Source organism: Bathycoccus prasinos (genome assembly GCF_002220235.1).
Source record: "Bathycoccus prasinos genomic : chromosome_5".
NCBI lineage: Eukaryota > Viridiplantae > Chlorophyta > Mamiellophyceae > Mamiellales > Bathycoccaceae > Bathycoccus > Bathycoccus prasinos.
This window is the reverse complement of record NC_024004.1, coordinates 277,906-293,203: the sequence shown is the minus strand read 5'-3', so window position 1 is coordinate 293,203 and position 15,298 is coordinate 277,906. Positions and strand designations below refer to the sequence as shown.

At 47.8% G+C, this 15,298-nt stretch overlaps 7 protein-coding genes across 7 annotated transcripts; 6 read left to right on the top strand and 1 right to left on the bottom strand.

The window, feature by feature from the left end:
* Positions 1 to 35: 35 nt before the first annotated feature.
* On the top strand, positions 36 to 3,317 carry Bathy05g01610 (viral A-type inclusion protein; the record flags this gene model as incomplete). The annotated part of the gene is made up of 1 exon (XM_007513142.1): positions 36 to 3,317. The coding sequence occupies one exon, from the start codon at positions 36 to 38 to the stop codon at positions 3,315 to 3,317; it is 3,282 nt and encodes a 1,093-aa protein (XP_007513204.1).
* Positions 3,318 to 3,934: 617 nt separating this feature from the next.
* On the top strand, positions 3,935 to 4,744 carry Bathy05g01600 (predicted protein; the record flags this gene model as incomplete). Its single annotated transcript, XM_007512919.1, has 1 exon — positions 3,935 to 4,744. One exon carries the CDS (start codon positions 3,935 to 3,937, stop codon positions 4,742 to 4,744), a length of 810 nt encoding a protein of 269 aa, XP_007512981.1.
* A 261-nt stretch (positions 4,745 to 5,005) lies between these two features.
* Positions 5,006 to 7,204, top strand: Bathy05g01590 (ABC transporter family protein; the record flags this gene model as incomplete). The annotated part of the gene is made up of 1 exon (XM_007513084.1): positions 5,006 to 7,204. The coding sequence occupies one exon, from the start codon at positions 5,006 to 5,008 to the stop codon at positions 7,202 to 7,204; it is 2,199 nt and encodes a 732-aa protein (XP_007513146.1).
* A 1,592-nt stretch (positions 7,205 to 8,796) lies between these two features.
* Bathy05g01580 (40S ribosomal protein S11) lies at positions 8,797 to 9,030 on the top strand (the record flags this gene model as incomplete). Its single annotated transcript, XM_007513287.1, has 1 exon — positions 8,797 to 9,030. One exon carries the CDS (start codon positions 8,797 to 8,799, stop codon positions 9,028 to 9,030), a length of 234 nt encoding a protein of 77 aa, XP_007513349.1.
* Positions 9,031 to 9,360: 330 nt separating this feature from the next.
* Positions 9,361 to 10,776, top strand: Bathy05g01570 (unknown protein; the record flags this gene model as incomplete). The annotated part of the gene is made up of 1 exon (XM_007512940.1): positions 9,361 to 10,776. One exon carries the CDS (start codon positions 9,361 to 9,363, stop codon positions 10,774 to 10,776), a length of 1,416 nt encoding a protein of 471 aa, XP_007513002.1.
* Positions 10,777 to 10,994: 218 nt separating this feature from the next.
* Positions 10,995 to 12,185, bottom strand: Bathy05g01560 (cysteine proteinase, putative; the record flags this gene model as incomplete). Its single annotated transcript, XM_007512873.1, has 1 exon — positions 10,995 to 12,185. The coding sequence occupies one exon, from the start codon at positions 12,183 to 12,185 to the stop codon at positions 10,995 to 10,997; it is 1,191 nt and encodes a 396-aa protein (XP_007512935.1).
* Positions 12,186 to 12,840: 655 nt separating this feature from the next.
* Positions 12,841 to 15,222, top strand: Bathy05g01550 (predicted protein; the record flags this gene model as incomplete). Its single annotated transcript, XM_007513147.1, has 1 exon — positions 12,841 to 15,222. One exon carries the CDS (start codon positions 12,841 to 12,843, stop codon positions 15,220 to 15,222), a length of 2,382 nt encoding a protein of 793 aa, XP_007513209.1.
* Positions 15,223 to 15,298: the final 76 nt, after the last annotated feature.

The window sequence follows — 15,298 nt, the reverse complement described above, 5'->3', positions numbered from 1 at the left end:
GAGGAAGAGAGAGAGGAAGAGAGCGTTTATTAAAGATGTTCAAGAAAGGATCGAGCCTCGGGGAGCTGTTCGGGATCAAGCAGCAACAAGGACAACAACAACAACAACAACAACAACAACAACAGAATTCTTCGAACGCAAATTCGAGACAACAACAACGCAACTCATCTTCGACAACGCCGATTGCGAACAATAACAACGTCGTCCCGTCGTCGATTCAAGATCTGGGGAAAGTCTACGACCGAGCGAAAGATTTACTGGAGAAAACCAGACAGAGAAACCAACTCGGGTTCGAGGAGAATAACCCGGATATCGAGAAGAGGCAATTTGCGCGTCTGAATGAAATTCGAAGGCTAACGAATGCGATGAAAACGAGCGTTCATACGACTCAAGGCAACACAATGTTTGAAGATGTGAACGAAAAAATGGCGTGGGAACAACAGGTGAAATACTTTGAGGAGGATTTAGAGAGCGCGGTGGAAGTGGCGATGAGAGTGAGTGGTGGTGCGACGATGCCGAACGCGTCGCCGATGTTTGCCGGGATGAACGTAGTGGCGTCCAACGCGCCAGAGGAGTTTGCTTTTTCACCGCCGGTGAACGACTTGAGAACGCCACCACCGGTAGCTACGACGGCTCCGCCGGTGATGGTGGATTTGTTCGCCGGGTTGAACGTGACGCCAACGCCTGCCGCCGCCGAGGCTTCTCCTCTACCACCTGCTCCTCATCCCGAAAAAGAAGAAGAAAAAGTGGCAGAAGAGAAACGAGAGATTGATTTTGAAGGAATGATGCCATCAGTTCAAACTTCAGCGATGGAGGTGACAACGACAACAACAAACATAAAAACAACAGTAGAAGACAGCGATAGAAATAAGATAGCTCATGATGATGATGATGATAGAAACAAAACTAGCTCTTCTATTGGATTTGGATTACAACAAGAAGCTTTACCTTTGGACGAAGATGCTTTCGGTGATTTCCGAGATGCGTCGTCTGCTGCGGACGTGCCTCCGTTGCCGACTTCTGCGGTTGTAGAGCCATCTGTTCAACCGCTAGATGATGAGGATGAAGATGGATTTTTTCCGAGAGAAGAGGAAGCGGTAGAAATACCATCTATGGAGGAACTTCAACAACAGGGAGGATTGACGAGTGGATTAGACGACGCATTAGATGAAAGCGACGATTTTCTAGAAGATTACGCGAGCGCCACGCTGATGCACGAAGCTGTTATTTCTCCACCCGCCGTAGTAGAAACTCATCCGATAAATCCGCCGATAAACAAAGCATCGGCTTCGGCGAATACTACAATGTTACGCATCCCTTCGTTTACAAACGAGGATGTGCCGATCGGGAACTCGCCCGGCGCTAAAAGATTTCAACAGAAGACGAAGTTTGCACGAGAAACTAAAGTATCAGCAGAAGCACTAGCGAAAGGAGAAGAAGAAGGAGAAGAAAAGACAAAAGTTAATAGCGTAGAAGCAATAGCAAACGCGGTGGAATCAGAACGAGTCGTGAGTGATATCGTTGAAAAGGGTCATTTTCCTGGGAGTAGGAGTCTGGACGAAAGTCCCAAAGTGAGCACTCCAGTGCTTTCACCCGCACATAGCTACGGTGGCGGTGGTGGTGGTGGTAGTGGTGGCGACAGTGGCTCTTTGCAAACAAGAGAATCTACGTCCGAACCGTTTACGCCGGTGTATTCGCGCGTCACGACTCCAACCTTAGAACTTTCCCCAGACGCGATGATACCAATAAGTCCTGGGTCGCCGATGATCTTCAATTCGCAAGACCAAGATTTTATTTTGCAAAACTTTGGGATACAAAGAGTCGCTTTAGATTTGGAAGTCGCGAATGAGGTCGACAAAGTTGTAGAAGCGGCAGAATCGTACGTGCGCATGCGTCGCCTGTCGTGGGAAAATGCGCAGCGATTGAAAATGGAAGCGAGCAACAAAAGATTGTCTTCGGCGACGAATGCTACCCAACATCTCAAGCGCAAATCCGAATTGCAAAAACAACAAGACGACGCCATACGAAACGATGATTTCGAGCTTGCAGCAGATGTCGAGGAGAAGTTGAATTCACTTTCAAAACAGATTAAAGATACAGAAGACGCGCTGAATGCGGCAGAGTTACAGCACGCCGAGCGCGTGCGCGCCTCTTTAAGCGCGCTGAACGAATGGGCACACGCCGAGATTGAAGCGTCCAACAACATAGATAAATTCGTTTCGGATAAAGAAGAGAAGTGGGCTCGAGAGAAAGAAGAAGAAGAAGAAGCGAGAAAAAAAGTCGCAGCTGCGGAAGCTGCAGCAGCAGCGTCTTCAAACAACACTTCGTCGGAGCACGAACGTCTCGTTCTACGCGCGACTGAAACTGAAGACGCGCTGAAACTCGCAGTCGAGAAAAGCCGTGAGAATGAAGCAAAGACGAGTGAAATCGAGGACGAGAGGAAAGCAATGGAAACAAAAGTGAATGAACTTAAAGAAGCGTTGCAAATTGCAGAAAATGAGCTGGAACATCTTGCAAACAAAGCCGCTTTGGAATCCGCGAACGCTGAAAAAGCGAATCGATTAGTAAGTTCGTGTAGAGAAACGCACGAAACGAGCAAAGCCGCGTTGGAGTCGTACAATGAAAAAGTTCGAGAAGAAGAGCGCAAAGAAGCACACAAGCAGCAAATGCAAGGCGGCACATCTTCCGAAACTGAGGAGCTCATTGGTAAGATGAAAGAACGATCGGAGCTCTATCGCCGCGCTGGTTCTGAGCGTTTACAAACGACCGAAGAATCCAGCATCAGTGACGAGTTGCAACAGTTGGTCATTCACGAAACGACGAACACGATACTCTCCAGCGAGGCACAAAGCGAATTAAAACGAGAAGAAAGCGACAACGCGCGAATCAATGCCGACCTCGCCAACGCACTTTCACAAGAACGCGACTGTCAAACTCGCTTGACCATTTTAGAGCGTCGTAAAAACGAACTCCTCGCTCTGAAACAGTCGCACGCGGCTGCGAAAAGCTTCAAAGAAGCCTCGGAATGCGTCAACGAGCTCAACGCTAAAATATTACCCGAATTGGAACAGTTGAACACCTTGCTCGTGCAAAAGAAAAGAACGGTCGAAAGCTTGCAACTCCAATTCTCGGAATCCGAAACCAAAGTCGGATTGTGCAGAGAAAAGTTCCGCGAGGCTGAAAAAGTCTGCGCGCAGAGTCGAAAAGTACGTCTTCAAACTGAATTGAACACCAAGAATTCTTCCGAAGACGAGAGTGAAGTGGAGGCGTTAAAGTGCGCGTTGGAGTTGCTCGTGTTGAAGCACCCGGAAGTTTAACTAATATAATACAATGTCTTACTATTACTAATATCATTTGCTCTCCTCTTTATTCGCATCTAATCCTAACGCCGCTCGCACTCCGGGAGACCGCTTCTTCTTCCTCTCTTTCGCGCTGAGCTTCGCCGCGTTCAATCCGCAAACGACCACGACTAAACTCCCGAGCATGAGTTTCAAGTGCTTCGGGAACGTCTTTGAAGAGACAAAGTGTCGATGATGATGATGATTCTCACCACTTCTGCCCCGATATGATGGTCCTAAATGTTCTCGTTCACCCAACGCGGTTCGTCTCGCGCTTTGCAGTTGTAAAAACTCTTCTTTCGTCCCTCCTTTATCGGGATGTTTGGAATGGAGCAGCTCTCTGTACGACTTCTCCACGTCTCTGGACGTGATGACGCTTCCATCGTTTCTCGATTTGTCCTCTAGGTTTAATATTTTATACGCTCGCTCTTTGTTCATCATCTCGTTCTTCCTCGAGAAGTCAACACAATCATCGTCGTCGTCTCATTTTTTTGTGCAGTCTGGCGGCTGTTTTTTTGTGACAAATTCTTCATTTTTACACACACACAATACTAATAACAACAACAACAACAACAACAATCACAATCACAATCACAATGTCGTCGTCTTTGCGAAACGCGATCAAGCGCACGACGCACAAAGAGCGCTCGCAACCCGCGGACAGAACGAGACTCGGTTTACTCGAGAAACACAAAGATTACGTTTTGCGAGCGAAAGATTTCCACAAGAAGGAAGACGCGATAAAAGTGCTGAAACGAAAAGCGGCGGAGAGAAATCCGGACGAGTTTTATTTCGCCATGGAGAAGAAAAAGACCCGAGACGGCGTGCACGAGGAAAGGACGACGGAACAGAATAAGTACACCGAAGAGGAGCTGAAATTGATGAAAACGCAAGACTTGAGATACGTGTCGTTGAAAGCGCAAACAGAGTTGAAACGAGTTCAGAAGATGAAGGAAACGTTGCACTGTTTAGGCGCCGGGATCGAGGAGAGGAAACACACGATATTCGTGGACGAATACTCGGAAGCGAAGACGTTTAAGCCGGAGACGTATTTCGACACGCCGAGAGAGTTGATCGGTAGAGCGTTTAACCGACCGAAAAATAGCCAATTGGAAGACGCGGATCAACTCGTCGGCGTCGGCGCGAACGAAATCGACTACGACGAAGAAGAGTTACGGAAACAGCAGGAGAGACGACTGAAGAAAGTGGCCAAGCTAAACCGAGGCGCGTATAAGATGTTGAACGAACACGAAGAGAGAGCGGAACAGTTGAAATCGATGACGGTCAAAATGGCGCTGCAAAAAGAGATTTCGCACGGGAAAGGCGTGAAGAAGAAAATCACGAAGAAGAATAAAGACGGCACGGTGGAGTCGTATTTCGTGTGGAAACAGATTCGAAAGAGATGAACGAACGATGATCCAGCGAAATGTTGATATGCGTACCGATAAATTAATACAGCACAGCAGCGCACGTTTAGAATTAGAATAGATATTATTAGAGTGCACGTCTGTAACGTGTAGTAGTAGTAGTAGTAGTAATAAAACAACATCAACATCAACAAACAAAGGCGAAAAGTTTGTCAATCACACGAGAGAGAAAAATCGAAAAAAAAAAAATCAAAAATACGCACTTTTTGAACTCCTTTCCGCACACCATCATCGGCGACGATGGGGAACGCGGTATCATCATCGGACAGCGCGGAGGGTAACGTGAACGACGACGAGATTGGAGAAGAAGACGCTCGCGTTCTTCCCATCGCCGCCGCCGCCGCCGTGTCGGCAATACAAAGAAGAACGTCCTCTTCGAAGTTGCCACTCCACTCTGTCGTCGTACCTCGAAGGCTTTCGCAACGGCCGGGATGTACGATTACTTTGAAGAACATCGGGTGTAAAATTACGTGTAAATCGACGAAGAAGAAGATGGGAGAGAAGAAAAGGAGAGAGTTTCCGTTCGACGAGCCGGACGAGGAGATTGGCCCCGGCGCTGTGTCATCTGAACAAGAAGAAGAAGAGCAAGAGCAAGAGCAAGAGCAACAACAACAACAAAATCAAAATAAGAAATATTTCGAGAAGACAATTTTGGCGAACGTGACTGGTGTTATATCTCCAGGTTTATGGGCGATTATGGGCCCAAGTGGAGCTGGGAAGTCAACTTTGTTGGACATCATCACTCGCCGCAAAACCGAAGGGATTATTTCTGGCTCGATATTGCTCGATGGAAAACCGTCTACGACCTTGGCGATTAAAAAATACGCGAGTTACGTCGCCCAGCAAGACATCTTCTACGGAGGAAGTACCGTATTTGAAACCCTTTTGTTCGCCGCGATGATTAAGATTCCTGGAGTGGAGAAGTTGGAGAAGCAATCGGTGTACGAGCAAGTCGAGCAAGTTATTCAGGCGATGGATCTGGAGAAATGTCGCAACACGTATCTTGGGAACGCCTTAGTCCGAGGCGTCTCGGGCGGTGAGAAGAAGAGAGTGTCGATCGCCTCGGCGCTTTTGAGTCAGCCCAGATGCATGTTTCTGGATGAACCTACGTCAGGCTTAGATTCGCAGATGGCCAGAGAGGTGATGATGTGCTTGGCGGATTTACAAAGGCGCGAAGGAAGGACCATAGTCACTACGATCCACCAACCGTCTACGGACATATACAATGTTTTTGACGGGTTGATTCTATTAAATCGAGAGTGCGTATATTTCGGCGCTGCGGGTCAGAACCCAGTTCGTTTTTTCGAAACGCTTTCGGGTATTCCTCAGCGCGTCTCCGGATGTTCCGTGTCGGAGTATTTACTCGAAGTGCTCTCGTTCAACGACTCGGTCGATTTTGAAAAATTTTACGAGCAAAGCGACTTGGCGGCGAAAAATCACGAGGATTCAGACGAAACGACAACGTACGAAATCAACGTCAACAACGGAACCGATGAAGAAGACAAGCAATACGAGCGTACGCTTTTTGGCGAGCTGCTTTGCTTGATTCGATACAAATTTTTTGTTCATTTGTTCCATTCGTTGTTCTGGTTCTCCCGCGTGATAATATATGCCCTCTTAGCCGCAACGCTCTCCGTTTTCTTTTATGGTCAAGACCGAACGATGAGCGGAATCATAAATACCAACGGAATTTTGTTCATAATGATCATTCTACCGATGTTTATGGCGCAAGGGTTCATTGACAACCTAAAAACTGAACGCGAAGTCTACACGAAAGAGTTTCACGACTCGTATTATCGTTCGCTTTCGTACGTCACCGCGAAGATTTTCGTGGAAATTCCCGCGTGCGCCATCAACGCGATATTGTATACAAGCATCATATTTTATTCCATCGGGCTTCAAGGTAGTTTTTGGTTTGTCGTCTTGGCAAATTTTGTCAACATGATTGTGTGTATGCTCATCGGTTATTCGATCGGTGCTTTGGTTCCTGGCGAAATTGGTCCAGGGGTCGTTCTGCCGGTCTTTTCTACGTTGAATATGCTCGTGAGCGGGTTTTTCGTACGCTTTGAAACGATACCGGTGATTTGGAAGTGGTTTTACGACTTTTCGTGGATTCAGTGGGGATGGAGTGCGGTCATGGTGAACGAATTCGGTGGATCTGTGAGCTTTCGGGAACACTGCACGCCCGAAGGGTTGGACGATATGTTCGTCCAATTAAACATCCCACCGAACCAAGAGCGAGCGTTCCGATTCTGGTTACGAAGTCAAAGCACTGATGGAACGGAGTGCGAACCCATTACAGGTTTCTCCATTTTAAGAACGTTCGCGTTAGACGGACGGAAACGTTATCAAAACGTCGCGTACGCTTCGGCTTGGATACCGGTTGGTTTTCTGTTCTTCTATTTGGGCGTGACGTTCGTGAGACACGAGAAGCGTTAATAAGTTTCGAAATCGTCATTGAGCTATTATTTGTCGTCGATGTTGTTGTTGTTATTGTTGTTATTACACGTGTGTTACCAATGTTTCTACTTCTCAAATCTCTCTCTTTTACCCGCGTCTCGGGCAGTCTTTGCACCACGTCGACTTGTCTTTTCTTTCCGGATGCACGCACTTGGTTTTGGCCATTTCGGTTTTGGAGTCACAGCCGACGTCCGCGTTCGCGTCATCGGTAATCGCCGTTTGCGCGTGCGCTGGCCTCATGGAGAGAGAGCACGTCGGCGGTGCGGACGCGCGAGAGACAACTTTGGTTCGCTGTTGTTGCGGTTGTTGTTGTTGCGCCTGTGTGTGATAATACATTTTTTCAGAAATGGATAAAAAAGCGGAGTAAATAATCTGCTCGCAAGGACGGCTCGCATTCGCGCGCGCAGAGAGAGAGAGAGAGAGAAAAACGAGGAAGAATCGAAAACGAGAGAGAATGACGACTCACAGATGATGCCACGACGCGAACGGTACTTAAAACAGTAGTAAAAACCATGATGATGGTGATGTTGGTGCCGTGTGTCTGTGTGAATAGAAAGTGTGCCGTCATCAAACGTTTCCGTCGTTTCGTGGTCGAAAAAGCGTCTTCCTCTTTTCCTCTTTTCTCTGTTTTTTGGCAAACGAACCAAAAAACAGAGAAAACCAAAGAAGCTCTTTCTTCTCCTTCTTCACAAAAAAAAATAGCGTACATTCATTAACCATGGCTGACGTACAGCACGAGAGAGGTTATCAAAAACAAGTCGGCGTTAACGTTGGGTAAGTATATCTTCGCGGTTTTAATAGTTAGAACGGTTTGATCTTCTCTCGCGCGTTTGAGAGATAGGGAGGATTCCGGATTTTGTGTTTTTGTCCTCCTCCGCTCTGCATTTCTCTCTCTTGGCGCTTTGAAAGGAGGAGGAAAATGGGCGCTGAGTTTCGACGCGAGTTTAAGGGCACCAGGATGCGCGTATCGGTGCATGTTTACGCTTCAACGCGTATCAGATATATTATTGCGTGCACGCGTGCACGAAGAGTGTCTGATACGCGTTCGCGAGATGTAAATATGGGCCGGTAAAGATGCGCGCGTTTGGCCGAAGGAAGCCCTCATTTTGAAGGCGGAGAGTAGGGCCTCCGTTAGGGGGATGCGATTGGTGATGCTTTTTTAACGAGAGTCTCCGCCCGCATCTTTCTCGCGGGGTGTTCTTCCCTGATGAACGCGCTTTGGCTCGTGTCGTCGTTCGAGAGCAGCAACTTGGATCATCGGCTACCTAGAATTTTCGTTTCGGTTCGGGTGAAAGAGAAACTTGTTTGCTCTTGGATCTCTCTCTCCTCTTTCTCTTTTTACGTGTGTATTTACTCACCTCTTTCCCTCTCTCTTTATTCACAGTTTCGCCGCGTCTACGAGAAAGAAAGCGCCGGGTAAAGCGGGTACCCGTTACTACAAGAACGTTGGTTTGGGCTTTAAGACTCCGAAAGAGGCCATCGAAGGCAACTATATCGACAAGAAGTGCCCGTTCACCGGTAACGTCTCCATCAGAGGTAGAATCTTGTCCGGCGTCGTCAAGTCTACGAAAATGAACCGCACCATCATCCTCCGCATGGATTACTTGCACTTTATCAAAAAGTACCAGAGATACGAAAAGAGACACTCGAACATTGCCGCGCACATTTCCCCGGCGTTTCGATGCAAGGAAGGCGACAAGGTTGTCGTCGGCCAGTGCAGACCGTTGTCCAAGACTGTTCGTTTCAACGTCTTGAAAGTCATCCCGGCTGGGGCCTCTTCCGGGAAAGGTTTCGTCGCGAACTAAACTATGTGTTCGTTGCATGGAGAGTGGTAAAGTAGATTTTATAATAAGGGTAATTAGCTATTCGCGCTTGAATAATAGTTTGTTATGATGTAATAACGATGATTTTGAGTACGACTGTGTAGTAGAGAAGAACGAAATATATTAGTACTTGTTCCTTCTAAATTTGCTCTCTTTCACGCAAGCAAGCGAGCGAGTATAATTCTCATTATTTCACGACACAAAAACTCTCCTCTGACTCTACTTCTGTCTGACTACTCGATTGACAACCACCCTCTCTTCTTTCTTCTTCTTCAGTTTTTAAAGAGTAGACGTCTTCTCATTCCCCCATCCATGGTGGCATCCTCCACCTTCTCAGGCGGAGGAGGAGGAGGCGGAGGAGGAGCAATTGGCAACAGCAACGCCTTGGAAGATTACATTTCCACTTTCGTCACGTACAAATACGTGCGTCTCCGTAACCCGCACTGGTTGGGATACTCGCACTTCGTCTTACGAATCGTTCTGTTGATCGGGTACGTGTTCTTTTACGAAATCTTATTCAAGAGTTCGCACTTGAAATACGAAAGGCCGATTCATCAACCGATTCCTTTGTGGTTGCAACGTCCAGACGTGTTAGACGTGAATTTGATGTCCTATTGTTTCGACGGAGGCCCGCCGTGCAGAGAGTGGAACATCGTGGACGACGAACATAACAACGGGAAACCGGTGAGAAAAGAATCGCTGTTTATCACGACGCAGTGGGTGGAATCTCATCAAGAGAGACGGACGAAAAATTGCGCGAAACGGAAAGGATTCACCGGAGAGTTGGAAGAAAATTTATCAACCAATACGAACAACGACGACGAGAGAAATAGAAGAGAGAACAATAACAACAACAACAATAATAGCAGCAGCAGTTCGACGACGAATCTGATCATGAAAGACTTTCACACGAGCGGGAACTTGGGCCGAGGTGGTCGCCTCGCGAGAGGAGACCATCAACTGCAACCCGAGTGCGGGTCGTGGGAGGAAGTGGAGAGAGAAATATTCAGAGTCTCCGGGGCGGAACAGTTTGCGATCCACGTGAAACCGGAATACGTGGCCACGTCTTGGTCGGTACACGCTGGATTTCTTCAAGTGACTTTACCGAATAAGAAGATTTTTCGACCAAACTTTCTCTCGGAGACGCCGAAAGACGTGGTGATTAAAGTTGGAGACATCGTGAAAAACGTGGAGTTGTATCCGAACGAGTTGAAAAAGAAAGAGTTGTCGGTGATTGTCAAAGGTTTACAGGAGAAAGGGTTGGAATACTTATTAGAAGCGGACGAATTGTACGAATACGACGGGAAAACGCAAACGTTGAGGCAAAACGGTTTGACTTTAGCTTTGGAGTTGACGTATTCAAATACGTCGCCATTTGATGTTTTTAAGGCTTTGGCGGGGCAAGGCTCTGAGAACTTTCCGTGGCACTGCCAAATGGACGTGCGTTTAGTCGGGTACACGGAAGTCAGAGCGCAAGAGTACGTCTTCAAAAATTGGCCGGCGGAAAGAATCAACCTACAAAGAGCTGGTATTCATTTGATTGTGTACCAAAAAGGTAAGTTGGGGAGGTTTGATTTAGGAGCATTGGTGTTGGTATTCATCACTGGGGGTGGTTTGATGACTGCGGCGAGAATGTTCATCGAACTCATGTCCACGACGTTTGGTCCAGAGGCGGCGAGACATCGCCGAGCGCTCACAGACGACGTCGATTTAGCGCACTTAGATTAATATTTACATCGCACGCGTACCAAATGTGTATTACAGTACCAGTATTTATGATTTTACTTGTTATTATATCGATATTATGGGCTACATGGGTACATTGGTCATTACAATCACAATTCGTTTTCTATATTATATCAACTCAATTCACTTCTTGTACTCAGTATATTATTTGAGTCACATCGTCTGATGACGAGTGAATTCTTCTTTTTTGTTCTCGCGTGTTACATTTTGATCGAGGTTGCTTCACTTTCGATGGACATTTCGCCGATTCCAATTCTCCCGACACCGTGTTCGCCCCAGTTTTGCCAGGAGTTAATCATAATCCAATACGGTTTACCACCTTTCCCGGTCTCTTCGTCGTCGCCTTCAAATCCCCAACCGATGATTTTCGTCGCGTGTAAGCCTAAAGGTTTCCCGCCTTCCGGTTGTTCGTACACGCCGTGTTTGTGCCCGTAAAAATCATCACACACAGGGCCAAAAGTCACCGCCATGGACCCATACTTGTGCAATTCCTGCGTTATGCATTTCCAATCTCCCGGTGGACACTCGTACGGCTCCGAAGTCGGCCTCATCATTTCCGTTTCTGAAATCGGCGTCCCGTCTGCGCACGTCGTTGGGCACTCTTCGGCTATCGTCCCGGGCACTTGACACGGGTGGTCGCACGCCTCGAATTCGTACGGCAAACACGCGCTCGATGAATCACCAAACATACCACCAGTCGGCACGCCTTTCTCGATCGCTTCCTGTAAAGTATCGATGACGTTCCCGCCTTCGCATCCGGCGCCCGCGCTGTAGCACGACAACGCGTACTGCGGCGATAACTCTTCTGTTTTCCCGTGCGCGATACACACTCGATCGTTCATGACTTCCGTCGCTGCGACTGCCCAGCAACTTCCACACTTTCCTTGGTCTCTGACGGTACCTATTAACCCTTTACATTCGGCCCATTCTTTCCTCGCGTCAAACTGTCTCGGCAAACCCAACGATTCCGGGTCGAACGAAGCTTTGATGTCTCGTTTGTATTCCTCCGTGTTCGTGCTTTGCCCCCAGTTCCCAAGCTCCGGCGTTATCATCGAGTACGGAATGTATTCTTTCGAATATCGCTCGTCATCGTCCATGGAGGCGAACTCGGACTTTAAAATCATTTGCGGTTCTTGTTGTTGTCCTCCAATTAAACCGCCAGATTTCACCTTTGAAATCGGCTGAACACCCAACTGGCTGAGAATCTTGAACGACGACGACGACGAGATTGCCTTCGATGAATCTACTAAACCTTGGTCTTCTTTCGAGAGCATGGAAGAAACAAAACCACCACCGATATCTTTATCGTCGTCGTAATAATTCCTCTTTCCCGCTACAGCGAGTAAGAAGAGCGACGCGATACCTGCGGTCTTCACCATTCTTCCGTACATTTTTGATTTCCCTTCTCCACCCGCGTCCTCGTCAATAATGGTGGTCGCCTCCCCGTTCGACAACAATCTGTCCGTCTCTTTCATTCTTATTATACTCTATTATTATATTATTACTAAAACGAGAAAAGATCTCTCTCCGTGTGTCTGCTAAACAATGAGTACTCAGCAAAGAAGCACCAATAAAAGCGCGCGTTACAGGTACAGTAGTTATCCAGCGCAGAGAGGGAAAAGATATGAAGAGCGAAATTGCGGAAAAAAGAGAGTTTTTCAAACGTTTGTTTTCCGCAAAAGTGAAAAAAAAATGAGACCCCGCGTGCCGTATTAAAATACCGCAAGAACACAACAAAAGGAAAGAAACAAAAATCTCTTTTCAAGCGAGCTTCTTCGAGGCGGTCTCTTTCTTCTCTCTCGTTGTATCTCTCTCTTATTACTTGTTTTTGACTTTACGACGACGATTCAGACGACGATCGATACTGATGATGCGCAGGAGGAGCGCGAGACGACGGGAATAACACGACAGAAAGAGAGAGCGGATTGATTTCACAATTTCGTTGCGTGTGTTTGGTTTTGGGATTGATTTTGATTACGACTACTCGTAGGAGTAGTACCATCACACAACAACAACAACGTGTCATCTTCACCGCGAAGAGGCGGGATGACGAGCACCAACATCGACGCGGCCGAGCAGATCGACGATTTCTCACCAACCACAAATACCACGACAGGAGGAGGAGGAGGAGGAGGAGGATCGATGAAAGAGAAAAAAAGTAACAGCAGTGGGGTTGTTGTGGACCCCGCGGCGGAGACGACGTTCTTGCACGGGTCCACGTGCGTCGTCTGGGAAGGCGAGTTGTATACCTACGGCGGTCTCGGCGAATACGGAGAGTTTGTCGATTCCATCACGAGATGGTCCGGCAGAGGCGAAAACCGAGAGGTGACGCCGCAGAATAAAAACATGAAAACGGACGTGCCGCCGGGGAGATACGGACACACGGCGACGATGAGCGGGGATTACATGTATGTTTTCGGCGGTCAAGGGAGATACGGCGCGATGAACGACCTTTGGGTGTTTGACTTTGTTCGAGCGACGTGGTCGCCGTTGGATGCCATCGGGGAGGCGCCCAGAGAAAGGTTTGGGCACTGCGCGTGCGTTTCCGAGAACGTTTTGTTTATTTTCGGTGGTAAAGACGCCAGGCCCGGATTGAATGTGGAAAGTTTCGAAGATTTGTATGGGTTTGATATCGCCGAGAGAGAGTGGTTGCACATCGAGAGCAGGCATGGAGGGCCGAGCGGTGGAGAAGGGTGCGCTTTAACGGCGGTAGATTCTGTGTTGCACGTGTTGAGTCCGTCCATGCCGTCTTCCGCGACTGCCGGTGGCTCTCAAATGAGCAGCAGCATGCAGAATATACACTCTTCGTCGTCGATGGGCGGACTCATCGCGGTGGATGAGACGCAATCGGCGGCGCAACTCATCGGGTCTTCTTCTCAACAGCAAATCGAACAATCTCTGGTACTCTCGAGACGGGCGAGCACGGAATCTTTGGCTTCCTCGAACATGGACGCCGGTATGTCCGTCTGGATTTTAGAAGGCGGGCAAACATCATCGGATGGTAAAGCGAAGGTACCTCGATGGACAAAAGTAGCGCACAACAACGAATCCGACGTGCCTTCGTCGAGAACCTCTTACGTTGCCTCAAAGTTTGGGAATAATTGGATCGTCCACGGTGGTCGATCCTTGAGCGACGACGGTAACGTCGTCGTTCTCGGTGACGCGTATTGTTTCCATTTCCCAACCGCCGAGTGGGCGAGACTCGATCCCATAGCAGACACAGACCCGAGATTTGGACACTGCGGGACGTGCATAGACGGCGCTTTAGTCATGTTTCACGGCGCGAGAAGTTCGTCCACGAAAGTATCGAATAAAGACGTGAGTGCGTGTATTGCGATTAATTTAGAAGCTTTGCTACCGTTTCCTCTCGGAGAAGATGAAGAGGAACAATTTCTCGTCGACCGCGACGCAGAAAATTATGGACATTGGAATTTAGAAGTCGCAAACTCGGGGAAATCTGAATTCGGTGGAACTCTTTACAGTGGTGGAGGTGGTTTAGGTGGAGGCGATAATAGCGAAATGAATTACTCTTTCAACGAAAATGAGACGACTGGTTCGTTTAGCGAGGATTTGGACGAGTCTTTCGAGCGAGGGGGTAGTTTTGCCGCCTCTCGAAATGCCGCGCTCGAAGCCAAGGTCCTCGCGCAACTCAACAGTAAAGGTATCACAAACAGATCTGGAGGACATTTCGGTCAGTCTTTACACGCTCCAAAGTGTGGCTATCACGAAGTTGGTAACGTCGAGTTTGTCATCGATGATATTAAAGTGCACGCGCACGCGGACGTTTTGAGCGAACACTCTGACTATTTGAAACGCGTTTTAAACGCTTCAGAGGTTGGGATGGCTTTGAACAGGGAGGTGGAAGCAGTTGTGAAGCTCCAGAAAGACGGAACCGTGTTCAATGGTATCATCGCCGCGATGATTCAAATTTTGTATTTTATAATAGTCGCTTTCTCCTACGGAATGAAGAAATTCGTGACGCCCGAAGAGCGAATGAATGTTAAAATTATCGTTCTTAGAGATACGCAAGTTCCAGTTTTGATTGCCACGTTGCGATGGATTTATGAAATTCCAGTCCAACCGAGCCAGGAGATTTTAGCGGACGTGTATCGACTTGCGATGAAGTTCGGAATCGATGGTTTACCAAACTACTGCTTACACCGGTTACGGACGGAGATGAACCCAAACTTGGCAGCTTCTGCAGCGTGTTTGGCGTATGAAATTCGCGATTTGACTTTGTGGCAAGCCGCAGTGAGATGCGCGCAAGGTGATTGGGCAGCTGTCAGTCAATCAGAAGAATTTGTTAATCTGAGACTTTCGAAACCTTCAATAGCGAAAGAGTACACGCTGAGTTCTCATCAGTCGATCGAAATTCCTGGCCATCTTCCCTTCGCGAGGCGTCACGCCACAAACAGAAAGAATTCTTAGATTTAGCCGCTTCAATATTGTATACATACTACTACTTCTAATGACGTGCGCATGTTTATTAATTCTCTATGTCTAA